The sequence below is a fragment of the Capricornis sumatraensis genome, chromosome 1 (assembly GCF_032405125.1).
Source record: "Capricornis sumatraensis isolate serow.1 chromosome 1, serow.2, whole genome shotgun sequence".
NCBI lineage: Eukaryota > Metazoa > Chordata > Mammalia > Artiodactyla > Bovidae > Capricornis > Capricornis sumatraensis.
This window is the reverse complement of record NC_091069.1, coordinates 90,758,956-90,778,859: the sequence shown is the minus strand read 5'-3', so window position 1 is coordinate 90,778,859 and position 19,904 is coordinate 90,758,956. Positions and strand designations below refer to the sequence as shown.

The 19,904-nt window shown below is 41.8% G+C and overlaps 1 protein-coding gene across 6 annotated transcripts in view; it reads left to right on the top strand.

Annotated features, from left to right (window-relative positions):
• The window catches only part of LTBP1 (latent transforming growth factor beta binding protein 1), a 456,525-nt gene that overhangs the window by 37,077 nt on the left and 399,544 nt on the right, over window positions 1-19,904 (top strand). For all 6 annotated transcript variants that reach the window (XM_068988396.1, XM_068988377.1, XM_068988386.1 and 3 more), the window contains exon 3: window positions 17,744-18,041. In XM_068988396.1, coding sequence (XP_068844497.1) covers window positions 17,744-18,041 — 298 coding nt within the window. The remainder of the gene's footprint in view (window positions 1-17,743; window positions 18,042-19,904) is intronic.

Genomic DNA, 19,904 nt, shown 5'->3' with positions numbered 1-19,904 from the left:
AGAAATCCCAGGGTTGATCTCCTTCAGAATGGACTGGCTGGATCTCCTTGCAGTCCAAGGGACCCTCAAGAGTCTTCTCCAACACCACAGTTCAATCGCATCAATTCTTTGGCGCTCAGCCTTCTTCACAGTCCAACTCTCACATCCATACATGACCACTGGAAAAACCATAGCCTTGACTAGCTGGACCTTAGTCGGCAAAGTAATGTCTCTGCTTTTGAATATACTGTCTAGGTTGGTCATAACTTTTCTTCCAAGGAGTAAGCGTCTTTTAATTGCATGACTGCAGTCACCATCTGCAGTGATTTTGGAGCCCCAAAAAATAAAGTCTGACACTATTTCTACTGTTTCCCCATCTATTTGCCATGAAATGATGGGACCAGATATCATGATCTTCGTTTTCTGAATGTTAAGCTTTAAGCCAACTTTTTCGCTCTCCTCTTTCACTTTCATCAAGAGGCTTTTTAGCTCCTCTTCTCTTTCTGCCATAAGGGTGGTGTCATCTGCATATCTGAGGTTATTGATATTTCTCCCAGCAATCTTGATTCCAGCTTGTGTTTCTTCCAGTCCAGCGATTCTCATGATGTACACTGCATATAAGTTAAATAAGCAGGATGACAATATACAGCCTTGACATACTCCTTTCCCAATTTGGAACCAGTCTGTTGTTCCATGTCCAGTTCTAACTGTTGCTTCCTGACCTGCATACAGATTTCTTAAGAGGAAGGTCAGGTGGTCTGGTATTCCCATCTCTTTCAGAATTTTCCACAGTTTATTGTGATCCACACAGTCAAAGGCTTTGGCATAGTCAATAAAGCAGAAATCGATGTTTTTCTGGAACTCTCTTGCTTTTTCCATGATCCAGCGGATGTTGGCAATTTGATCTCTGGTTCCTCTGCCTTTTCTAAAACCAGCTTGAACATCATGGAGTTCATGGTTCATGTATTGCTGAAGCCTGGCTTGGAGAATTTTGAGCATTACTTTACTAGCATGTGAGATGAGTGCAATTGTGTAGTAGTTTGAGCATTCTTTGGCATTGCCTCTCTTTGGAATTGGAATGAAAACTGACCTTTTCCAGTCCTGTGGCCACTGCTGAGTTTTCCAAACTTGCTGGCATATTGTGTGCAGCACTTTCATAGCATCATCTTTCAGGATTTGAAACAGCTCAACTGGAATTCCATCACCTCCACTAGTTTTGTTCGTAGTGATGCTTTCTAAGGCCCGCTTGACTTCACGTTCCAAGATGTCTGGCTCTAGATGAGTGATCACATCATCATGATTATCTGGGTCGTGAAGATCTTTTTTGTACAGTTCTTCTGTGTATTCTTGCCACCTCTTCTTAATATCTTCTGCTTCTGTTAGGTCCATACCATTTCTGTCCTTTATTGAGCCCATCTTTGCATGAAGTGTTCCCTTGGTATCTCTAATTTTCTTGAAGAGATCTCTAGTCTTTCCCATTCTGTTGTTTTCCTCTATTTCTTTGCATTGATTGCCGAAGAAGGCTTTCTTATCTCTTCTTGCTATTCTTTGGAACTCTGCATTCAGATGCTTATATCTTTCCTTTTCTCCTTTGCTTTTTGCCTCTCTTTATTTCATAGCTATTTGTAAGGCCTCCCCAGACAGCCATTTTGCTCTTTTGCATTTCTTTTCCATGGGGATGGTCTTGATCCCTGTCTCCTGTACAATGTCACGAACCTCATTCCATAGTTCATCAGGCACTCTATCTATCAGATCTAGACCCTTAAGCCTATTTCTCACTTCCACTGTATAATCATAAGGGATTTGATTTAGGTCATACCTGAATGGTCTAGTGGTTTTCCCTACTTTCTTCAATTTGAGTCTGAATTTGGTAATAAGGAGTTCCTGATCTGAGCCACAGTCAGCTCCTGGTCTTGTTTTTGTTGATTGTATAGAGCTTCTCCATCTTTTGCTGCAAAGAATATAATCAATCTGATTTCGGTGTTGACCATCTGGTGATGTCCATGTGTAGAGTCTTCTCTTGTGTTGTTGGAAGAGGGTGTTTGCTATGACCACTGCATTTTCTTGGCAAAACTGTATTAGTCTTTGCCCTGCTTCATTCTGCATTCCAAGGCCAAATTTGCCTGTTACTCCAGGTGTTTCTTGACTTCCTACTTTTCCATTCCAGTCCCCTATAATGAAAAGGACACCTTTTTTGGGTGTTAGTTCTAAAAGGTCTTGTAGGTCTTCATAAAACCGTTCAACTTCAGTTTCTTCAGCGTTACTGGTTGGGGCATAGACTTGGATAACTGTGAAAGGTAGCCCGTGAATATCTGGGGAAGCATGTTACAGGCAGATGCGAGGGCCCTGTGGTGGAAGCAGGCACTGTCTGCCCAGGGACGAGCAAGGAAGCCAGTGTGACAGGAGTATGGTGTGCAAGGTGAGGAAGTGACTGTGAAAATAAAAGCTCTGTGTTTCACTGAGTGAGATGGAAGCCTTCGGAGGGTTTGGAGCAGAGGAGGGATGTGATCTGACTTGATTCTATAGGATTCCTCTGGTTGCCCTGGTGAGAATAGACTGCAGGGGACAAGGTGGCTGGGACAAGGTTTTGAGGGCAGGTGGTGAGAGATGCATAGAAGGAAGACTTTCGAAAACAGCTTCTAGGAGGCAGGGATGTCCAAGGCCACTAGAAGCTGGGAGAAGGCAACCAGACAGCCCTTGGAAAGGACCAGTGCCTCCAACACCTCGATTTCAGACTTCGAACAGTGACTCTCTGTTGTCTAAAACATGTAGTTTGTCATGCTTCGTTGTAGCAGCCCTAGAAAACTAATGCACTTGGTGAGCAGCTTGGCAGATGGTGGTGCCCTTTTTTGGTTTTCTTTTGTTTTGGAGTAGTTGATTAACAATGTTGTGACAGTTTCAGGTGTACAGCAAGATGATTCAGTTGCACATATACATGTATCTATTCTTTTAAAAATTCTTTTCCCATTTAGATTGGTACATAATTTTTTTTTTTTGATTTATTTTACGTTGGAGGAAAACAGTTTTCCAGCGTTGTGTTGGTTTCTGCCATGCAACAACGCAAATCAGTCATAATTATACTTATATCACCTCCCTCTACGGTGGTTTCTTTGAATGAGATGAGTGCTGAGGAGGAGCTGGTTGTACTGTATGCGTTCAGCAGAGGCGGGCAGGAATCAAGATGTGCTCAATTTGAGCATCTGTTAGACATCCACTCGGAGCTGTTGAGGTAGTTAGATGTGGAAAGCTGGAGTTCAGATAGAAGGACAGGGCCTGAGGTCTAAATTAGGGCCCAGTTTAAATGGAAATCAGAGCCACATGACTGAATGAGGTCATCAGAAGAAGGGCCCAAGGACCAAGGAAGCCCTGGGAAATGTCAACATGGAGAGATCAGAAAGGGAAAGAGGAGCTGGGGGGAGACCGTGAAGGTTGATAGTGAGGTTGGCCGAGGCTGGTGGGGTAACGTCTCAGCCAAGGGAAGAAGGTAGTGAGGGAGGAGGGATTGCTCCATTAATGCTCTTGGGAAGAAGGGAGAAGGCCATGGGACTGGCAGGCAGGAGGTTGCTAGTGGCTGTGACTCAGTGGACAGGCAGAGGTGCAAGGCTGACTGGAGTGTGTTCTAGAGAGAGTGGAGGGTTATTTATTTTTTTAATCTTGGCATACTTCATAAGCATTATCCCAAGTCATTAAAAAGTTTTTAGGACATTGTTTTTGATGACTTAATCACATTTCATGATTTTTGTCTCTTCTTTGTTTTTACAGATAGGTTATTTCTTTTCTTTCTCTCTCTCTCTCTCTTTTTTAACCACTGTAGTGATTGTAATACTGCGGTGGACACATTTGAATAGAAAATTTCCTGGATTAGTAATGATGAAATACAAATAGCATGAGTGTTCTCAGGGTTTAATCTTAAATATGGCGGATTGCTTTATAGATAGTCTGTACCGTGGGCACCCTCTTGGCAGTGTAGGAGCTGGCTTGGTACAGCTATGCTAGTACTGAGTCGACCAGAGCATCCAGAACACTGTTAAGCTGCAATGGTGACGATGGACATCAGTGTTTCTGTTCCTGTTTTACAGGGTAATGTCTCTGCTGGTTACATTAAATCGTACTAGATCAGCGTTCTGGACACATATATTAAAGAACATATGTTAATTCCTTCCCCCTCCCCTGAACCCCATCTCTTATGCAGAGTCATTCTGGAATCAGCAGAGTCAAGTTGCATTTTGCTTCTTGATGGCTTGTGGCAGGTTTCACCACTAGCATTTGGCCCCGTACTCTGCAATTGGGCAAATGAGATATTTATTTCTCTCACCTTTCAGATCTGATAGTAAGTTCATGATCTCAGTGAGGTCTTTCCTAGTACCCTGAATCCCCTAGGGATAGGGCCCTGCTGCACAGTATTTATTCTTCCCTTTCTGAAATGTTTGTTAGAATTATCATCACTGTTTCTGTTGGTCCGTTGGCTGGCCTGTGAGTTCCTCTGGGCAGAGATAGTGTTTTCTTATCTATAGTTCTAGTCATGGGGCCTGTGATGGCGCCTGGTGCAACCTGGAGTGCAGAATTGTCACTCAGGACTTCATTGAGTGAGGGCCTGAAGCATAGGTCAGACTTGGAGCTGACCCCAGGGCACCCAGCTGGGAGGCAGGTAGGGGTTCAGACTCAGGTCTGTGCAACATTGAGTCCAGCTTCACGTCACCCCACTGGTGGCTTCCATCAGTAGGAGGATTTTACATCTCCTCAAGGGTACAAACCATTCTGAGAATTGTCTGTATCCTTTTTGATCCCTTGAATATAATTTTGAAAATATTGGTTGATTTTCCACTTGGCTTGCTTAGTTGCTTCAGTCGTGTCCAACTCTCTGCGACCCTGTGGACCATGGCCTGCCAGGCTCCTCTGTTCATGGGATTCTCCAGGCAAGAATATGGAGTGGGTTGCCATTTCCTTCTCCAGATTTCTCACTTAGGGCCCTTCATTTCTCACTTCTTCCATATCTTTATTATTCCAACATATAACTCTGGTGAAGTTTTATGTATACACACAAACACACACACACACACATATATATATATATATATATATATATATATATATATATATATACTTGTCTGTCTTCCATACTGGACTCTGATCTCCATGAGAGAAGGAAATTTGTCTTCTCCATCTTTTAATCCACACTTCTTGGCACAGTGTTAGCGTGTAAGGGGGAAGGGCTCAATGTTTGAATAATGAATGGAGAAAGATATTATGGTATTAAAACAGATCAAAGATTTATTATTTAGAAATTTATGGCCTCCCTGTAGTGAATTATGACACTGTCATTTGTAATCACACTTCACATGTGCCTAATAGTTTAGTTTGTAAAACCCAAGATTTGTCAGGAACTTGTTTGTCATGTTCTGTGTTGTTACTCACTCAGTCGTGCCTGACTCTTTGCGACCCCATGGACTGTAGCCCGCCAGGCTCCTCTGTCCATGGGATTTCCCAGGCAAGAGTACTGGAGTGGGTTGCCATTTCCTTCTCCAGGGGATCTTCCCAACTCAGGGACTGAGCCCACGCCTCCTGTGTCTCTTGCATTTGCAGGTGGATTCCTTACTGTCGAAGCCACTGGGGAAGGCCTGCGTCTGTTATGCATGTGTACTAGTATTAGTACACAAAATAAAATATACTGTTATCAGAGAAGATGCTTAACTAATGACTGAATAGCAAAATAACCTTGTGTTTTCAATACATTTTAATAATGACATTTAAAAACTTATAGTATCACTTTATAATTCTAATTTGAAAGGCTATATAATACCATCCTTTACCCAATCTATATGCTGCTTTTGCATTTTTCATTGGTATAAATAACACTGCTGTGGACAGCTGGGTATAAGTGTGTATATAGTTATTTTCTTTTTTAAACTATTTTCTTAGGGTAAATTTCTAGAAATGAAGCTACTGAAATAGCCTGAAACATATTGCTGAAGTGCTTTCTAAAGGCTTGTATCATTTTACTACCCTTTATTACACTTCATATTAATATTCTACATGTCTTTTTTAAAAAAAATACAAAGTAGCCATAATATTGTACCTCCTTGTTTTAGTTGGCATTTCTTTTGATGACTTCATTAATTTAGACAGTATACCACAGGTTTACTTACTAATTGTATTTTATTTTGTCTCAATTGTCTATTTCTGACCTTTTCTCACCCTTTCAATTTTGGTCTTAATTTGTTAAAGACAGCTTTTGTTAATTCTTCCTATATAATACCATTTTCTGAAAATTTTCTGGTTTTACCTCATTTTTCTTTTGCTATTTTAAATTAAATATTTACATCATAAAAACTTGTAGATCTTTAACTTTGTTTTCTTTTTCACTGACTTAAAAAAAACCAACAACAATGAAACTTCATAAAACAGCAGTAATAAGACCAGAAACAGAACCCATAAAAATTGCTGGTGGTTTTTTCATTATGTAACTTATGACTTAATTATTATACTCTGTGAGAGATTTCACAGTTATTGATGGCATCAGGAAGAGTGTGCTTGGCCTCGGCTGACCATCTATTTTAAATTAAATCGAATGGTAACAAGCTTCTTCTGCTGAACTCAGGCTTCCAGAACCTCCACCCTCCAGAATACAGCTCTCAGGGAATTAGGCAGATGAGGGCTCACTCCTTGACATAAAGGCAGTAAGTAAAGTCCTCGTAAAGCCCCGAGAGTCTTCATACAACCTTTGGGCCTTATATATTCCACGTAATTTGTGCTGTGCTCAACCATCTGACTATCTGCTTGGTCAAGTTGTCACTTGAGAGTAGGTTAGAAAAGCAAACGGCGTAGAAAGGCTGGGGAGAGATCCTGACTGAAGAGCAGGGCTCTCTGAAAGCACACACACCTCTGAGGTTTTTCATAGAGCTGTTCCAAACCTGTAAGTTAGTAAACGTCTTGGCGCTTGATTCACCTATGTAGAGCATTTGATTTTGTGGAGCTCTTCATTATTCCACAAGGCTGGATGGAAAAGGTGTTGGGGTTTATACTATTGTTTTTTGCTCCTTGGGGATTTTGGAGGAAGCTGACCCAGAGGTATTCACAAAGAAAGTGCAGCATTTTATTTAAGTTTGGCACAAGGGGCGTATGGAGTGAGAGCAGACGAAAATGTGTGACCTCATGCTGAGTCTTGTGATCTGATATCACTTAGTGTTATTGAATGACTTCAAAGGGCAGCTGGGAATTACTGTGAAGACGCACACACAGCAATGCAGTTTCTCACCTGCTGTCTCTGATCACAGAAGACACAGTTAGACTTACATTTCTCACTGGGACACATGCGGTCGACATGCTGTAACTTGCTTGGAGTTAGGCAAGGGGCAGAGATTCACTCTGTTTGCCCTGTGTGGGCTGGGACGGGTTTTAAATATAACTAAGAGTTACTTTTTTAGAATTAAGAGCAATAGAGACTGAGCTTCAGGGCATGGGACACTTCCTAAAAATACAGTCGCTAAACTTTTAAAGAACATTAGGATCAGCTTGTTAAACTGGAGTAGGATTCAAATGTGGAAGAAATCTGAGAGGATTTACTGTTTGGAGCAAAAATTGAGCATTTGTTTCAAAAGATGAGTGTTTTCCTAAGACCATCTCTGTGGCCACAGTGGGGTAGGGTTTTATGTCCATTCTTCTCACCCAGGTCTTGATGTGGGTTTCCCGCAAGCCCACTGTGTGCATACTGAGTTCATTATCGTCACGTTGGGCTTCCCAGATGGCTCAGTGGTAAAGAATCCACCTGCCAAGCAGGAGATACAAGAGACTCTGGTTTGATCCCTGGGTCAGGAAGAACCCCTGGAGTAGGAAATGGCAACCCACTCTAGTATTCTTGCCTGGAAAATTCCATGGACAGAGCAGCCTGGCAGGCTACAGTCCAGGAGGTCGCAAAGAGTCGGACACGACTGAGCATAGCTTTGTGATGTTGACAGTTTTTGCCACTTTGACCAATCTCATCCCCATGATCACCCTTTCACCCCATAATTAAGAATCAGGTTTTAACTGTCTTCAGTTCTCAATTGCCTTTTGTTGGGTTATTTTTTAAAAAAAATTATTTTGATTTTGAAAAAATTTTGTATTCAGGAAAGTGAAAAGGATACAGTGGTTAGCACCTGTGTATCTACTACTCACAGCTAATACCTGTTGTCATATTTTCTATACATCTTTTTTTAGAAAATAATGTGGGCCAATTTTAAAGTCTTTATTGAATTTGTGACAGTATTGCTTCTAATTTATGATTTGGTGTTTTGGCCATGAGACACGTGGGATCCTAGCCCCCCGACCAGGAATTCAACCTGCATCCCCTGCACTGGAAAGCAAAGCCTTCACTGCTGGACCACCAGGGAAGTCCCCCATGTTTTTATTTTGTAAAGAAAAAAAATTCCAATAAAGTGACATAGTTCCTTCTCTGGAATTGTTCCACATCCTTCCCTGAGGTGTCATGGTTATGAATTTAGTGGGAATCCAATACATATTTTAATGCTTTTGTTGATTTCATATGTATCCTTAAAAACAAGGAGTGGTGATTTATGTCTTTAAAAATTACATGGACAAAAAAAAATTACATGGACAGTATTGTAGTATCATATAAAGAATAGTCCTACAAAGTAGCATTTTATAGTTACATTCTTCGGTCAACATATTTTCACAAGGTTCATCCATGTTGTTTGGCGTATAGATCTAGCTCATGATTTTAGCTGCTGTAGACAGTTCCATATATGAGTGCACCACAGTCGGTCAGTGCGCCTGTCAAGTGTCACCATTTTCCTACTATAGTTGGTGTGTGTCTGCCGGAGCCCGTGACAGGGTAGAAGGGTGTGCACATCATAACCTTACTGACTGTTGCCACACTACTTCTCACAGGGGTGAGTATCCCATACACCTCTGTGAACAGTACATGCGTTTCCATTTCCCCGTATCATTGCCAACACTTAGTGCTAACAGACTTGCTGCCAGTCTCTTGAGTGTGGAATTGCATCTCAGTGTTGTTTTGATGTGCAGTTCTCTGATAATTGGAGAGGTTGTGTATCTTTTCACATGTATTTTACATTTCACCATCTGTGAATAGCCAGCTCAAATCCTTTGTCCATATTTTGCTTTGTTTTTCCTATTTTTAGGAATTCCTGCTATATCTGATTATTAGTCCTTTGTTAAATATACTGCGAGGGTCTTCTTTTCGTCACTTGTTTTGTATGGTGTCTTTTAAGTTTTAATACAGTCAAGCTCATCAATCCTTTTTGATTTTTACTTACTGTCTCACGTTTGAGAAATTCCTCTTTACCCCAAATCATGAAGATATTCTGTCACATTTTCTCTTTAAGTTTTATAGATCTAGAATGCGTGGGCTTCCCAGGTGGCGCTAGTGGTAAGGAACCCGCCTGCCAGTGCAGGAGACAGAAGAACTTTGGGTTGATCCCTGGGTGGGGAAGATCTCCTGGAAGAGGGCCTGGCAACCCACTCCAGTATTCTTGCCTGGAGAATCCAATGGACAGAGGAGCCTAGCAGGCTACGGTCCATGGGGTCGCACAGAGTGGAACGCAGCTGAAGGCCTTGGAACACACCAGAATGCACACTCCTGTGCTGGGTAGGGATCTAGTTTTGGTTCTTTTAGATGGGCGGCTCTTTCTTTTTCAACACCGTTTATTTTGTCCCTTTTTTTTTACGGGGTTGTTATGTCTCCTCCATCATGTTTCAAGCCTCCATTTATATTTGAGTCTGTTTCTAAGCTTTCTGTTAAATTTCATTGATTTGTTTTTCTCTCCTTGAACAAATACCACATTCTTATCTGCTATTATAGTTTGTAGAATTTCTTGATTATGTACATAACCACTTAGATAAATTGAAATAATGTCACATTGTTTCTTCATTTTAGACCTTTTATTCTTTTTGCTTGTTTTGCCATGGGACTTACAATATAACATCAACTATAGAGGTTATTGTGGGCATTTAGACTTGTGTCCAGCTTTAATAGGGATGTTTCTACAGTTTCCACATAATATTTGCTGTAGGTTTTGGTATCCTCTTTGGTATGCGGGATTTGCTGTAGGTACTATTTACCAGAACAACGAAATCCTTTTGCATTCCTAGTTGTCTTAACAGTTTTTGTTTGTTATTATGAAAAAGTGATGAATTTCATTGGAAAATTTTTGCGTTCACTGAGACAAGTTCTCATTTAATTTTTTAATGTGGGAAATTCCATGGAAAGAGTGGCTGATATTAAAATCATCCTTATATTTCTTGAATTAATTTGGTTTGGAAATAGTGTTGTATTAGATTTACTAATTTTTTTTTTTAGGAATTGTGCATCTATATATTCTTAACTGTGATTTGTGTGTGAATTTTCATTTTTGTATGATTCTTTGTGTCTGTGTACAATTCTTGTCTGATTTTGATATTGAGGTTTTACTTTTAAAGGGAGTTGAATTCTGGAGTCTGTACTGAATGTCCTGAGTCTGGTAGGCCAGGACTGGGAATTTGCAGTGTACAGGTCCTGGCTAGCTTGTTGCACTCTATGTCTGTGCAGCTCAGTGTCAGGTGAAGACTCTAGGACTCTGCAGGTCTCTCCTGTCCGGGACTCTGCCTGGAGAGCCCAGCCACTCAGCCTTTATCGCACTGTGCGTGGTGATCCTTGCTGCACAGTGGTCGACCGAGTGCCTCCTGCAAGGCAGTTACAGTGATCCTAGGGCTCCCCTCTTGATGCCCTTCTCTTAGGATTCCGTCTTTTCTTGCCAGTTGTCTGGTATCTGACAACAGTTGTCTTATATCTTTCATCCAGTTTTCTAGCTGTCATGGCAAAAAGGCTTGTTTGGTAACAGTTATTCCATCATGCCCAGCTGTGGAAGTCTGTTTCTTTAATCTAAAAAAAAGTCCTTAAAAATGAGTGTTCTGTGTTTGGAATGGGAAATGTGGTAGAGGTTAATTCACTGTGCTTATCTCGAGCAGAAGTCCTTTTATTGGATTATCTACTTAATAAATTGTGGGCTTCCCCCACTTCTAATTCCTTTCCACAGAAAAAGCTTTCAGAAGCTTTTTTCCTACTGCACCTGAATGTCTTAGGCTAATTCTCTTAATGCACCTTTGAACTGGAGGTTTAGTACCTTATCACAGCTCCTATCAGCCCTTTGTGATGTTCTTTTCTTGTGAGTTCGTGACCAGTTTCAGAGGGTTCCTCCTGTTCATAGTTTTTCTAGAATGCATTGAATCTGAGCTTCTGTAATCGTTTAATGTACATACTGCTAAATGCTGCTGCAGGCTATATATGTGAGCAAAGTATACTTAGATATTAATTTTGATTTAAAAACATCTTTGAAAGCTTGGACTTCCCTGGTGGCTCAGATGGTAAAGCATCTGTCTACAATGCAGGAGACCCGGGTTTGAGCCCTGGGTTGGGAAGATCCCTTGGGGAAGGAAATGGCAATCCACTCCACTACTATTGCCTGGAAAATCCCATGGACAGAGGAGCCTGGTAGGCTACAGTCTATGGGATTGCAAAGAGTCGGACACAACTGAACGACTTCACTTTCACTTTCACTTTGAAAGCTTGGAGACTGATTGAATAACTGGTAAACCACATCAAGGGTATAGATGTTATTATGAACCCACTTATTATCTTCCTTTTATAGATGTCCTGAAGTCCCAGCATTCTTGGAAAGAGATGGATCTACTTTGACATCGGTCAGTCAACTAAGATGAGGTTCAGGCTCCCATCCTTGGGTACAAAAAGTTCTGTCTTAGCCAATTATCTGACCTCATTGTTGACATTCTGGTTGGGAAATAAAAGGGCTTTGTTAAAAGATGATTAATATATGTGACTGTACAGGTGAGATGTGGAGTGAATGATGAAAATGGCTCAGGAGTTCAGGTTGAGTGGGCATTTGGAAAGGACTTCACAGAGAAACAGGACGTTTCAGATGAATAAGTGCTTGAGGGGCTGGCCCATATTTCAGGACAGGGCACCCTATGTACAGAGGCAAGAAAAGATCAGCTTTTGCAGGGATGGACCGGGGGTGGAGGGTGATGGGGTCCAGATGAGGGCCTTGAATGTATCTCCTGGGTAGCTAGAATATGTTGAAAATTTTTAAATGAAGAAGAAAAAATTCAAAGAGTGACATTTTGGGAAGATGATCAGCAAGTCTGGTAGGATTTTATTCCCTCACCGATGGTTCTTCGGTTTGGCTGTACATTGCCATCACCTAGGGAGTTAAAAAACCGAAAAACGAAAGTGACCAGTGAGCTGCTTTCCCCAGAGATTATGATTCAATCAGCCTGGAGTCACACCTGGGTTTTGAGCTCCCTGGGTGATTCTGCTGCGCTGCAAAGCCTGAGAACCGCTGCCTCACCGGCTGGTAAGACCTCCATAGTGTTCACTCATTGTGTGGAACCACAGCTGGGCTGGGCAAATGCAGGATGACTGACAGATAACATTTTTAAAGAATTTCTGTAAGATTTCAAATATTCCACATAGTTCAGTACCTCAGTTAGAATAACAGTTTTCTCTGGAAATAGCGTCACAGAGAAGTAGTGACTACCAGAGGGGAGAGAGGAGGAGGGAGGGACAAATTAGGGGTGTGGGGTTCAGTTCAGTTCAGTCGCTCAGTCATGTCCAACTCTTTGCGACCCCATGAATCACAGCACACCTGTCCATCGCCAACTCCCGGAGTTCACTCAGATTCACGTCCATCGAGTCAGTGATGCCATCCAGCCATCTCATCCTCTGTTGTCCCCTGCTCCTCCTGCCCCCAATCCCTCCCAGCATCAGAGGCTTTTCCAGTGATTCAACTCTTCGCATGAGGTGGCCAAAGTACTGGAGTTTCAGCTTTAGCATCATTCCTTCCAAAGAAATCCCAGGACTGATCTCCTTCAGAATGGACTGGTTGGATCTCCTTGCAGTCCAAGGGATTCTCAAGAGTCTTCTCCAACACCACAGTTCAAAAGCATCAATTCTTCAGTGCTTAGCCTTCTTCACAACTCTCACATCCATACATGACTACTGGAAAAACCATAGCCTTAACTAGATGGACCTTAGTCGGCTAAGTAACGTCTCTGCTTTTGAATATGCTATCTAGGTTGGTCATAACTTTTCTTCCTAGGAGTAAGCGTCTTTTAATTTCATGGCTCCAGTCACCATCTGCAGTGATTTTGAAGCCCCTAAAATAAAGTCTGACACTGTTTCCACTGTTTCCGCATCTATTTGCCATGAAATGATGGGACCAGATGCCATGATCTTCGTTTTCTGAATGTTGAGCTTTAAGCCAACTTTTTCGCTCTCCTCTTTCACTTTCATCAAGAGGCTTTTTAGCTCCTCTTCACTTTCTGCCATAAGGGTGGTGTCATCTGCATATCTGAGGTTATTGATATTTCTCCCAGCAGTCTTGATTCCAGCTTGTGTTTCTTCCAGTCCAGCATTTCTCATGATGTACTCTACATATTAGTTAAATAAGCAGGGTGACAATATACAGCCTTGATGTACTCCTTTTCCTATTTGGAACCAGTCTGTTGTTCCATGTCCAGTTCTAACTGTTGCTTCCTGACCTGCATACAGATTTCTCAAGAGGCAGGTCAGGTGGTCTGGTATTCCCATCTCTCTCAGAATTTTCTGCAGTTTATTGTGATCCACACAGTCAAAGGCTTTGGCATAGTCAATAAAGCAGAAATTGATGTGTTTCCTGTTTATAATAGCCAGGACATGGAAACAACCTAGATGTCCATCAGCAGATGAATGGATAAGAAAGCTGTGGTACATGTACACAATGGAGTATTACTCAGCCGTTAAAAAGAATTCATTTGAATCAGTTCTGATGAGATGGATGAAACTGGAGCCGATTATACAGAGTGAAGTAAGCCAGAAAGAAAAACACCAATACAGTATACTAACACATATATATGGAATTTAGAAAGATGGCAATGACGACCCTGTATGCAAGACAGGAAAAAAGACACAGCTGTGTATAACGGACTTTTGGACTCAGAGAGAGAGGGAGAGGGCGGGATGATTTGGGAGAATGGCATTCTATCATGTATACTATCATGTAAGAATTGAATCGCCAGTCTATGTCTGACACAGGATACAGCATGCTTGGGGCTGGTGCATGGGGATCACCCACGGAGATGTTATGGGGAGGGAGGTGGGAGGGGGTTTCATGTTTGGGAACACATGTAAGAATTAAAGATTTTAAAATTAAAAAAAAAAAAAAAAGAAATTGATGTGTTTCTGGAACTCTCTTGCTTTTTCCATGATTCAGCAGATTTTGGCAATTTGATCTCTGGTTCCTCTGCCTTTTCTAAAACTGGGTTAGCAGATACAAACTCCTGTGTATGAAATAGAGAAGCAACAAGGATACATTGGAGTGTAATCTGTAAACATACTATCTGTGCTGACACATTAGTTACAACTAATGTAACCCTGTAAGTCAACTGTCCTTGAATTAAAAAAAATAAATGTTTTCTCATGCTGCTGCTGCTAAGTCACTTCAGTCGTGTCCGACTCTGTGTGACCCCATAGACGGCAGCCCACCAGGCTCCCCCATCCCTGGGATTCTCCAGGCGAGAACACTGGAGTGGGTTGCCATTTCCTTCTCCAATGCATGAAAGTGAAAAGTGAAAGTGAAGTCGCTCAGTCGTGTCCGACCCTCAGCGACCCCATGGACTGCAGCCTTGCAGGCTCCTCCGTCCATGGGATTTTCCAGGCAGGAGTACTGGAGTGGGGTGCCATTGCCTTCTCTGTGTTTTCTCATAAGTGCCTATAAATTTTCACACTGACCGTGAAGCAGTGACAAATGCATGAATTTTTGAAAGGGACTGATAATGAGAATTTAGTCACATGGAAAAATTTATAAATTTTTTGCATTAAAAACAGAAGGGCAACATAAAACAGACACAGCTATGAGGGTAAGATTTCAGTAAGCCACTGTAGTGTGAAAACACAAACTTGAAGTGACAAAAATGTAAATTCTCAAAAAAAGTGTTGGTGGAAGGCCGCTAGTTTGTGTATCACCTGGCAGGCAGTCAGATAGCTGGACTCCGGTTTGGGATTTAGCTGGCCAGGGGCCGGCCAAATATGCATTTCTAAAATGTTTCCAGGTGATGCTGCGGCTTGTCCAGGCATCACACATTGAGAAGTGACACGTGGGAACCACTACTGCACGAAGTCCAAATGTGGTGGGAAAAATAGCTTGCTCAAATGTGGTTGCAGGACGTTAGTTTTGCTTTTCATGTCAGGGGAGGTGCTTGTCTTGGCCACTTGGGAGTCTGTTCCCTTACCCGCTCTGCCTCCCCCACCCCCGACCCCCGCAGTGTAAGCCAGCCCTACCTATCTGCTCCAGGAGGCTACTGCTGAAGCCCAAATGTGCAAGGTGGAAGAGAAAATCATCTAATCAGTCTCCTTATTGTCTCTTAAAACTTACTGTGAAAGGATAGTATTGTGTGTATATATATATATATATATAAAACACTACTATTTATATAAAGTGTCCTTTTTTGGTGTGAGTTTAAAGTTATTATTTTTTTTTTCTTTTATTACTTTTTCCCTGCTCCCCTCATCCTTCCATGTGCAAAATTTGAACAGTTAAAAAAAAAAAAAGGCTGCCCTTTATACTTCTAACTCCTCCTCCAGACTGCCCCTTGTTGGCTGTTCTAGGTGTTCTGGGGGAGATTTCTGTGCTTGGCCTCCACTTAGGTACCAGCTTTTGTCAGCCACTCTGTGCAGCCTTCCTGAGAGATTAGTAGACATTTGCAATACACCTTGGGAGGGAGAAGCGGAAATCATTCTCAGATGTTCAACCGAGACATGTTTCTAATTGAAAGCATGAAGAGAATGTGTACGTGAAAGTGCCTGGGGGTGATCTCTGGCAGAGGCTCAGCTTTGAAAGCCCCGTCCTTTCCCACTTGAGACCACTTCTGCTGTCTCTGGGTGGAGCCCATTTCCATTCCTGTGACGGTCCATAAATAAGCGTGGCTGTGCAGGGACCTGATGATCATGTTGGCTAGGAAAGCGTGGATAAATTAGACTCCTGAACTCTCGAAGTGCATAGCATTTTGACTTTGACTTCTAGAAGCCTAATATGGAAAGAGCCCTTGGGGACCATTTTAGAAAAGCAGCTACTGCCCTCCTCCTGCCCTGGGACTTGTGTAGGTACAGAGGCCAAGCTCAAGTAACTCACCCTAGGGTCACCTTGGGAGCTGGCTGCGTTTTTCTTTCCTTTTTTTTCCTTTTTTTAAGAATCCTTCTCAACTCTTAGGAAAATTGTTGGCCTGGTATTCTGACACTTGACAGTTATTTCTTATCATTATTTGCTATAACTAATAGGAATTATAGGAAAATAGGAAAAGTATCTTTTCTCTTTTATAGGAAATTAGGAGGTTTCAGGGTTTTTAGGTCTTGGTCATTGGTTGAGCCTCCTCTGGTATGTATTCTTCATCTACTTTGTAATTGCTTGTAGACTGAATCCTGGGTTGAATTATATGGGAGGTTTAGTATTGTGATCTGCCTCAGGACAGAGAGTTGAAGTCAAAGAGCACTGATACCAAAAGGCTGGTGTAAATAAACGGTACAAATAAAGAAGGGTCTGAAGGAATCATGTCTGTAAGCTTATGATGTTCATAAAATTTAAGTCATAAATTTTATTACATGTAACATCTAAATTCCCAGGGGACCTTGCCTGTGATAAAATCCACTCACCTTGCCCGTGACCCCTAGCCCTGCTAACTTTAAAACTCTGCTTGGCCACAAGTCTGGTGACTCAAAGTACATGTATTCCTGGGACTTCCATGGCAGTCAGCGGTAAGACTTTGCCGTCCAGCGCAGGGGGTGTAGGTTTGATCCCTGATCAGGGAGCTATGATTGCACATGCTTCATGGCCCAAAATAAAAAACATAAAACAGCCACAATATTGTAACAAATTAAATAAGGACTTTAAAAATGGTCCATATTAAAAAAAAAAAAAAAACAAGAAAGTAAGTGCATCCTAGCTAATAGGAGATAAACAGGTGGTTTCTTTTTGATTGCCTTTTTTTTTTTTAATAACATTAAGGGTGTACTGGCTTTTAAAATATATAATGCATATATGAAAGTGTATATTAGATGACTTTCAATCTTTTTACCTTTGCTTTTTCTCTCAAAAACAAAAAAAAAAGTAGGTTGACCAAATTTCTGAACAGTCACTCCAAGCTTTGATAGCTTAATGTAAGCTGAAGGCCATTACCCTCTTGGGGGGTTTGGGTTTGGGACTGGGCTTCTGTTTTTTTTGCTAAGACTTATTTGGTTACCTAAAGTTCAAACTGAAGCCATGGAACACGACATCAAAAAGGACAGAGTACTTTCTTTTTCCGCCCCCTGTATTTCTGATCCATTTCTGAGCAGCAGCTATAGTAAAGTGGTCAAAAAAGATGACTTTGGAGCCAGTTCACTTGAATTCATATCCAAGCTCTTTTATTTACTGATGATTGTGGGACTTTTGGCAAATTTTATAACCCCGTGCCTGATTTTTCATCAGCAAAATGGGGAAAATAAAACATCTCCTGAAATCAGTTGCTGGGGGTGGGAGTTAAATTTGTCAATATCTATTAGAACAGTGCCTGGCACATAGGAAACCATTAATAAATATTCGCTATCATCGTCATCAACAACATCATCGTCGTCTTATTTCATTGAGGAACAGTCCAATGCTCGTGGTAAGTGTCTGGAAGAATTAGTGAAGTCTGTACTGCTCTCCTGCAAAGTGTGTCCTCTCTTGTCTTTCCACAGCAAGCTGTGTTCCACCATGTCAGAATGGAGGGATGTGTCTCCGACCTCAGCTCTGTGTGTGTAAACCAGGGACCAAGGGCAAAGCCTGTGAGACAACAGCTGCCCAGGACACCTCGTCCCCAGTCTTTGGAGGGCAGAGTACTGCGGCCGCTTCCTCCTGGGTCCCTCCTGAGCAAGCTGCAAAGCACACTTCATCTAAGAAGGCAGACGTTCTACCAAGAGTCAGTCCTGTGGCCCAGATGACCTTGACCCTCAAGCCGAAGCCTTCAGTGGGACTCTCCCAGCAGATCCATTCTCAGTGAGTGTTTTGAACTTAGCTCCAGCTTGGGAGCATCTTAATGTTCTCTTGGATGCATTGCTTTAAATCACTCTTCTTTTCCAGCACAATTTGCAGAAATCACTTGGATAATAATGTCTTTCCTTCAGATTTTGCATTTTATGTTTACACATCAAGTCTCTTTAAAATAGTTGATATGTGTGTTTAGCCTCTGCAGGGAAGATTTACCATAAGCATTAAGCAAAGAAGTGGTGAGGATTAAGGGGATCAAGGGGAGAAGGGAATAATATAGTTGTTTGATTATGGTGGAGTTAAAAAAATTCTTTATTTCTTTGAGGTGAGGGGTGCTTTAAAGCTTCTGAAGTCATAATGCAAAAAGAGAAGTGGTGAGTGTAATTTTATAGGTATATGGAAAAGGTAGGAACTCAGCTTTGCACAGAGAAGGGATTCAAATGAAAGTGCATCTTGGGAAAGAGAATTATTCTACCTCAGTAGCAAGTGAAGTGTATTTTCTAGTAAACACCCTGTTTACCTCCCAGTTGCTATGCAGGTCCATTTTTGGTGAATGAGCTTGTGTTTTATTTATAGGAAATTTTTTTTTTTTTAAGCATTAGAAAGTCAGTGCTATTCTGAACAAAATGAGAACTCTGTAAAGACAGGGTCCTTACACAAATCGTTTCCTTTTAATTAGCTACTCTATGTGGATAACAAGATGCAGAATTTACTATAGCTATCACTTGTCATTTGTCTAGGAATGTAAAATACAGGAAGTGCTCAACTTAAAAATGACCCAGCAGTTCATCTGTAAGTCACTTGCTTAGAATTTTGAATGCTTCCCTCCCCAGCCCCTGAGATAGCTTCCACCTGGTGATTAGTATCCCGTCAGCCCACAGAAGTGATTTAATCTGTTACTACAGATGAAATTATCCTAATTTCTACTTCCCCTGTGAATAGGCCACCTACTGTCCTTGCTGAGTGAGGTCCTGATAACTTTTTCCTTTCTCTTATTCCCTCCTCGTTTCTCTTCTTTCTGGTTTTATTTTTCTCCCCTCTCATTCCTTCTTGCCTCCTACTTCAATTCTACCTTGATGAAGAGATTTGGGATGTTGCCCTGGAATCTAACCACTTTGCTACTATTTCATCTGAAAACGCATCCTGTCGCCATCAGCAAGAAGGAATGGTAGTTGTAGCCCATGCTTAATAACTGCTTCCTGCTTGCCAGGTCCTGTTTCACATGCTTTATATGTTTTATTCATTTAAAACTCACAATGACACCCCAGCAGGTGGGTGCCTTTATTAACCCCATTTTACGTATGAGGAAACTGAGGTGCAGAGTGGTTAAACAGTGTGTTCAAGCATACACAGTTAATAAGTGAATATAAGTGTTAAGATAGAGGCTGAATAAAGAGAATATATGGACCTCCGTGGTGGCTCAGTGGTAAAGAATCTGGCTGCAGTGCAGGAGAGATAGGAGACACGGGTTTGATCCCTGGGTCAGAAAGATCCCCTGGAGGAGGGTGTGGCAACCCACTCCAGTATTCTTGTCTGAAGAACCCCATGCACGAGGAGCCTAGTGGGCTACAGTCCATAGGGTCGCAAAGAGTTGGACACAACAGAAGCAACTGAGCAGCAGCAAGGAGAATATATATTAGGCTTAAATGGAGGCAGCCAGGCTCCAGCATCCACACCCGGAGGCAGAGGCAAACGTTCTCTGTAAAGGGCTGCATAGTAACTGTTTGGAGCTCCGTGGGACGTGTGGTTTCTGTGACAGTTTCTCAGTTCCTCACAAAAACAGCCAGAGACAATGTGTAAGTGGATGAGTGTGTGTGTTCCAATAAAGCTTTATTGATGGATGTTGAAATTTGAGTTTCATATAAATTTCAT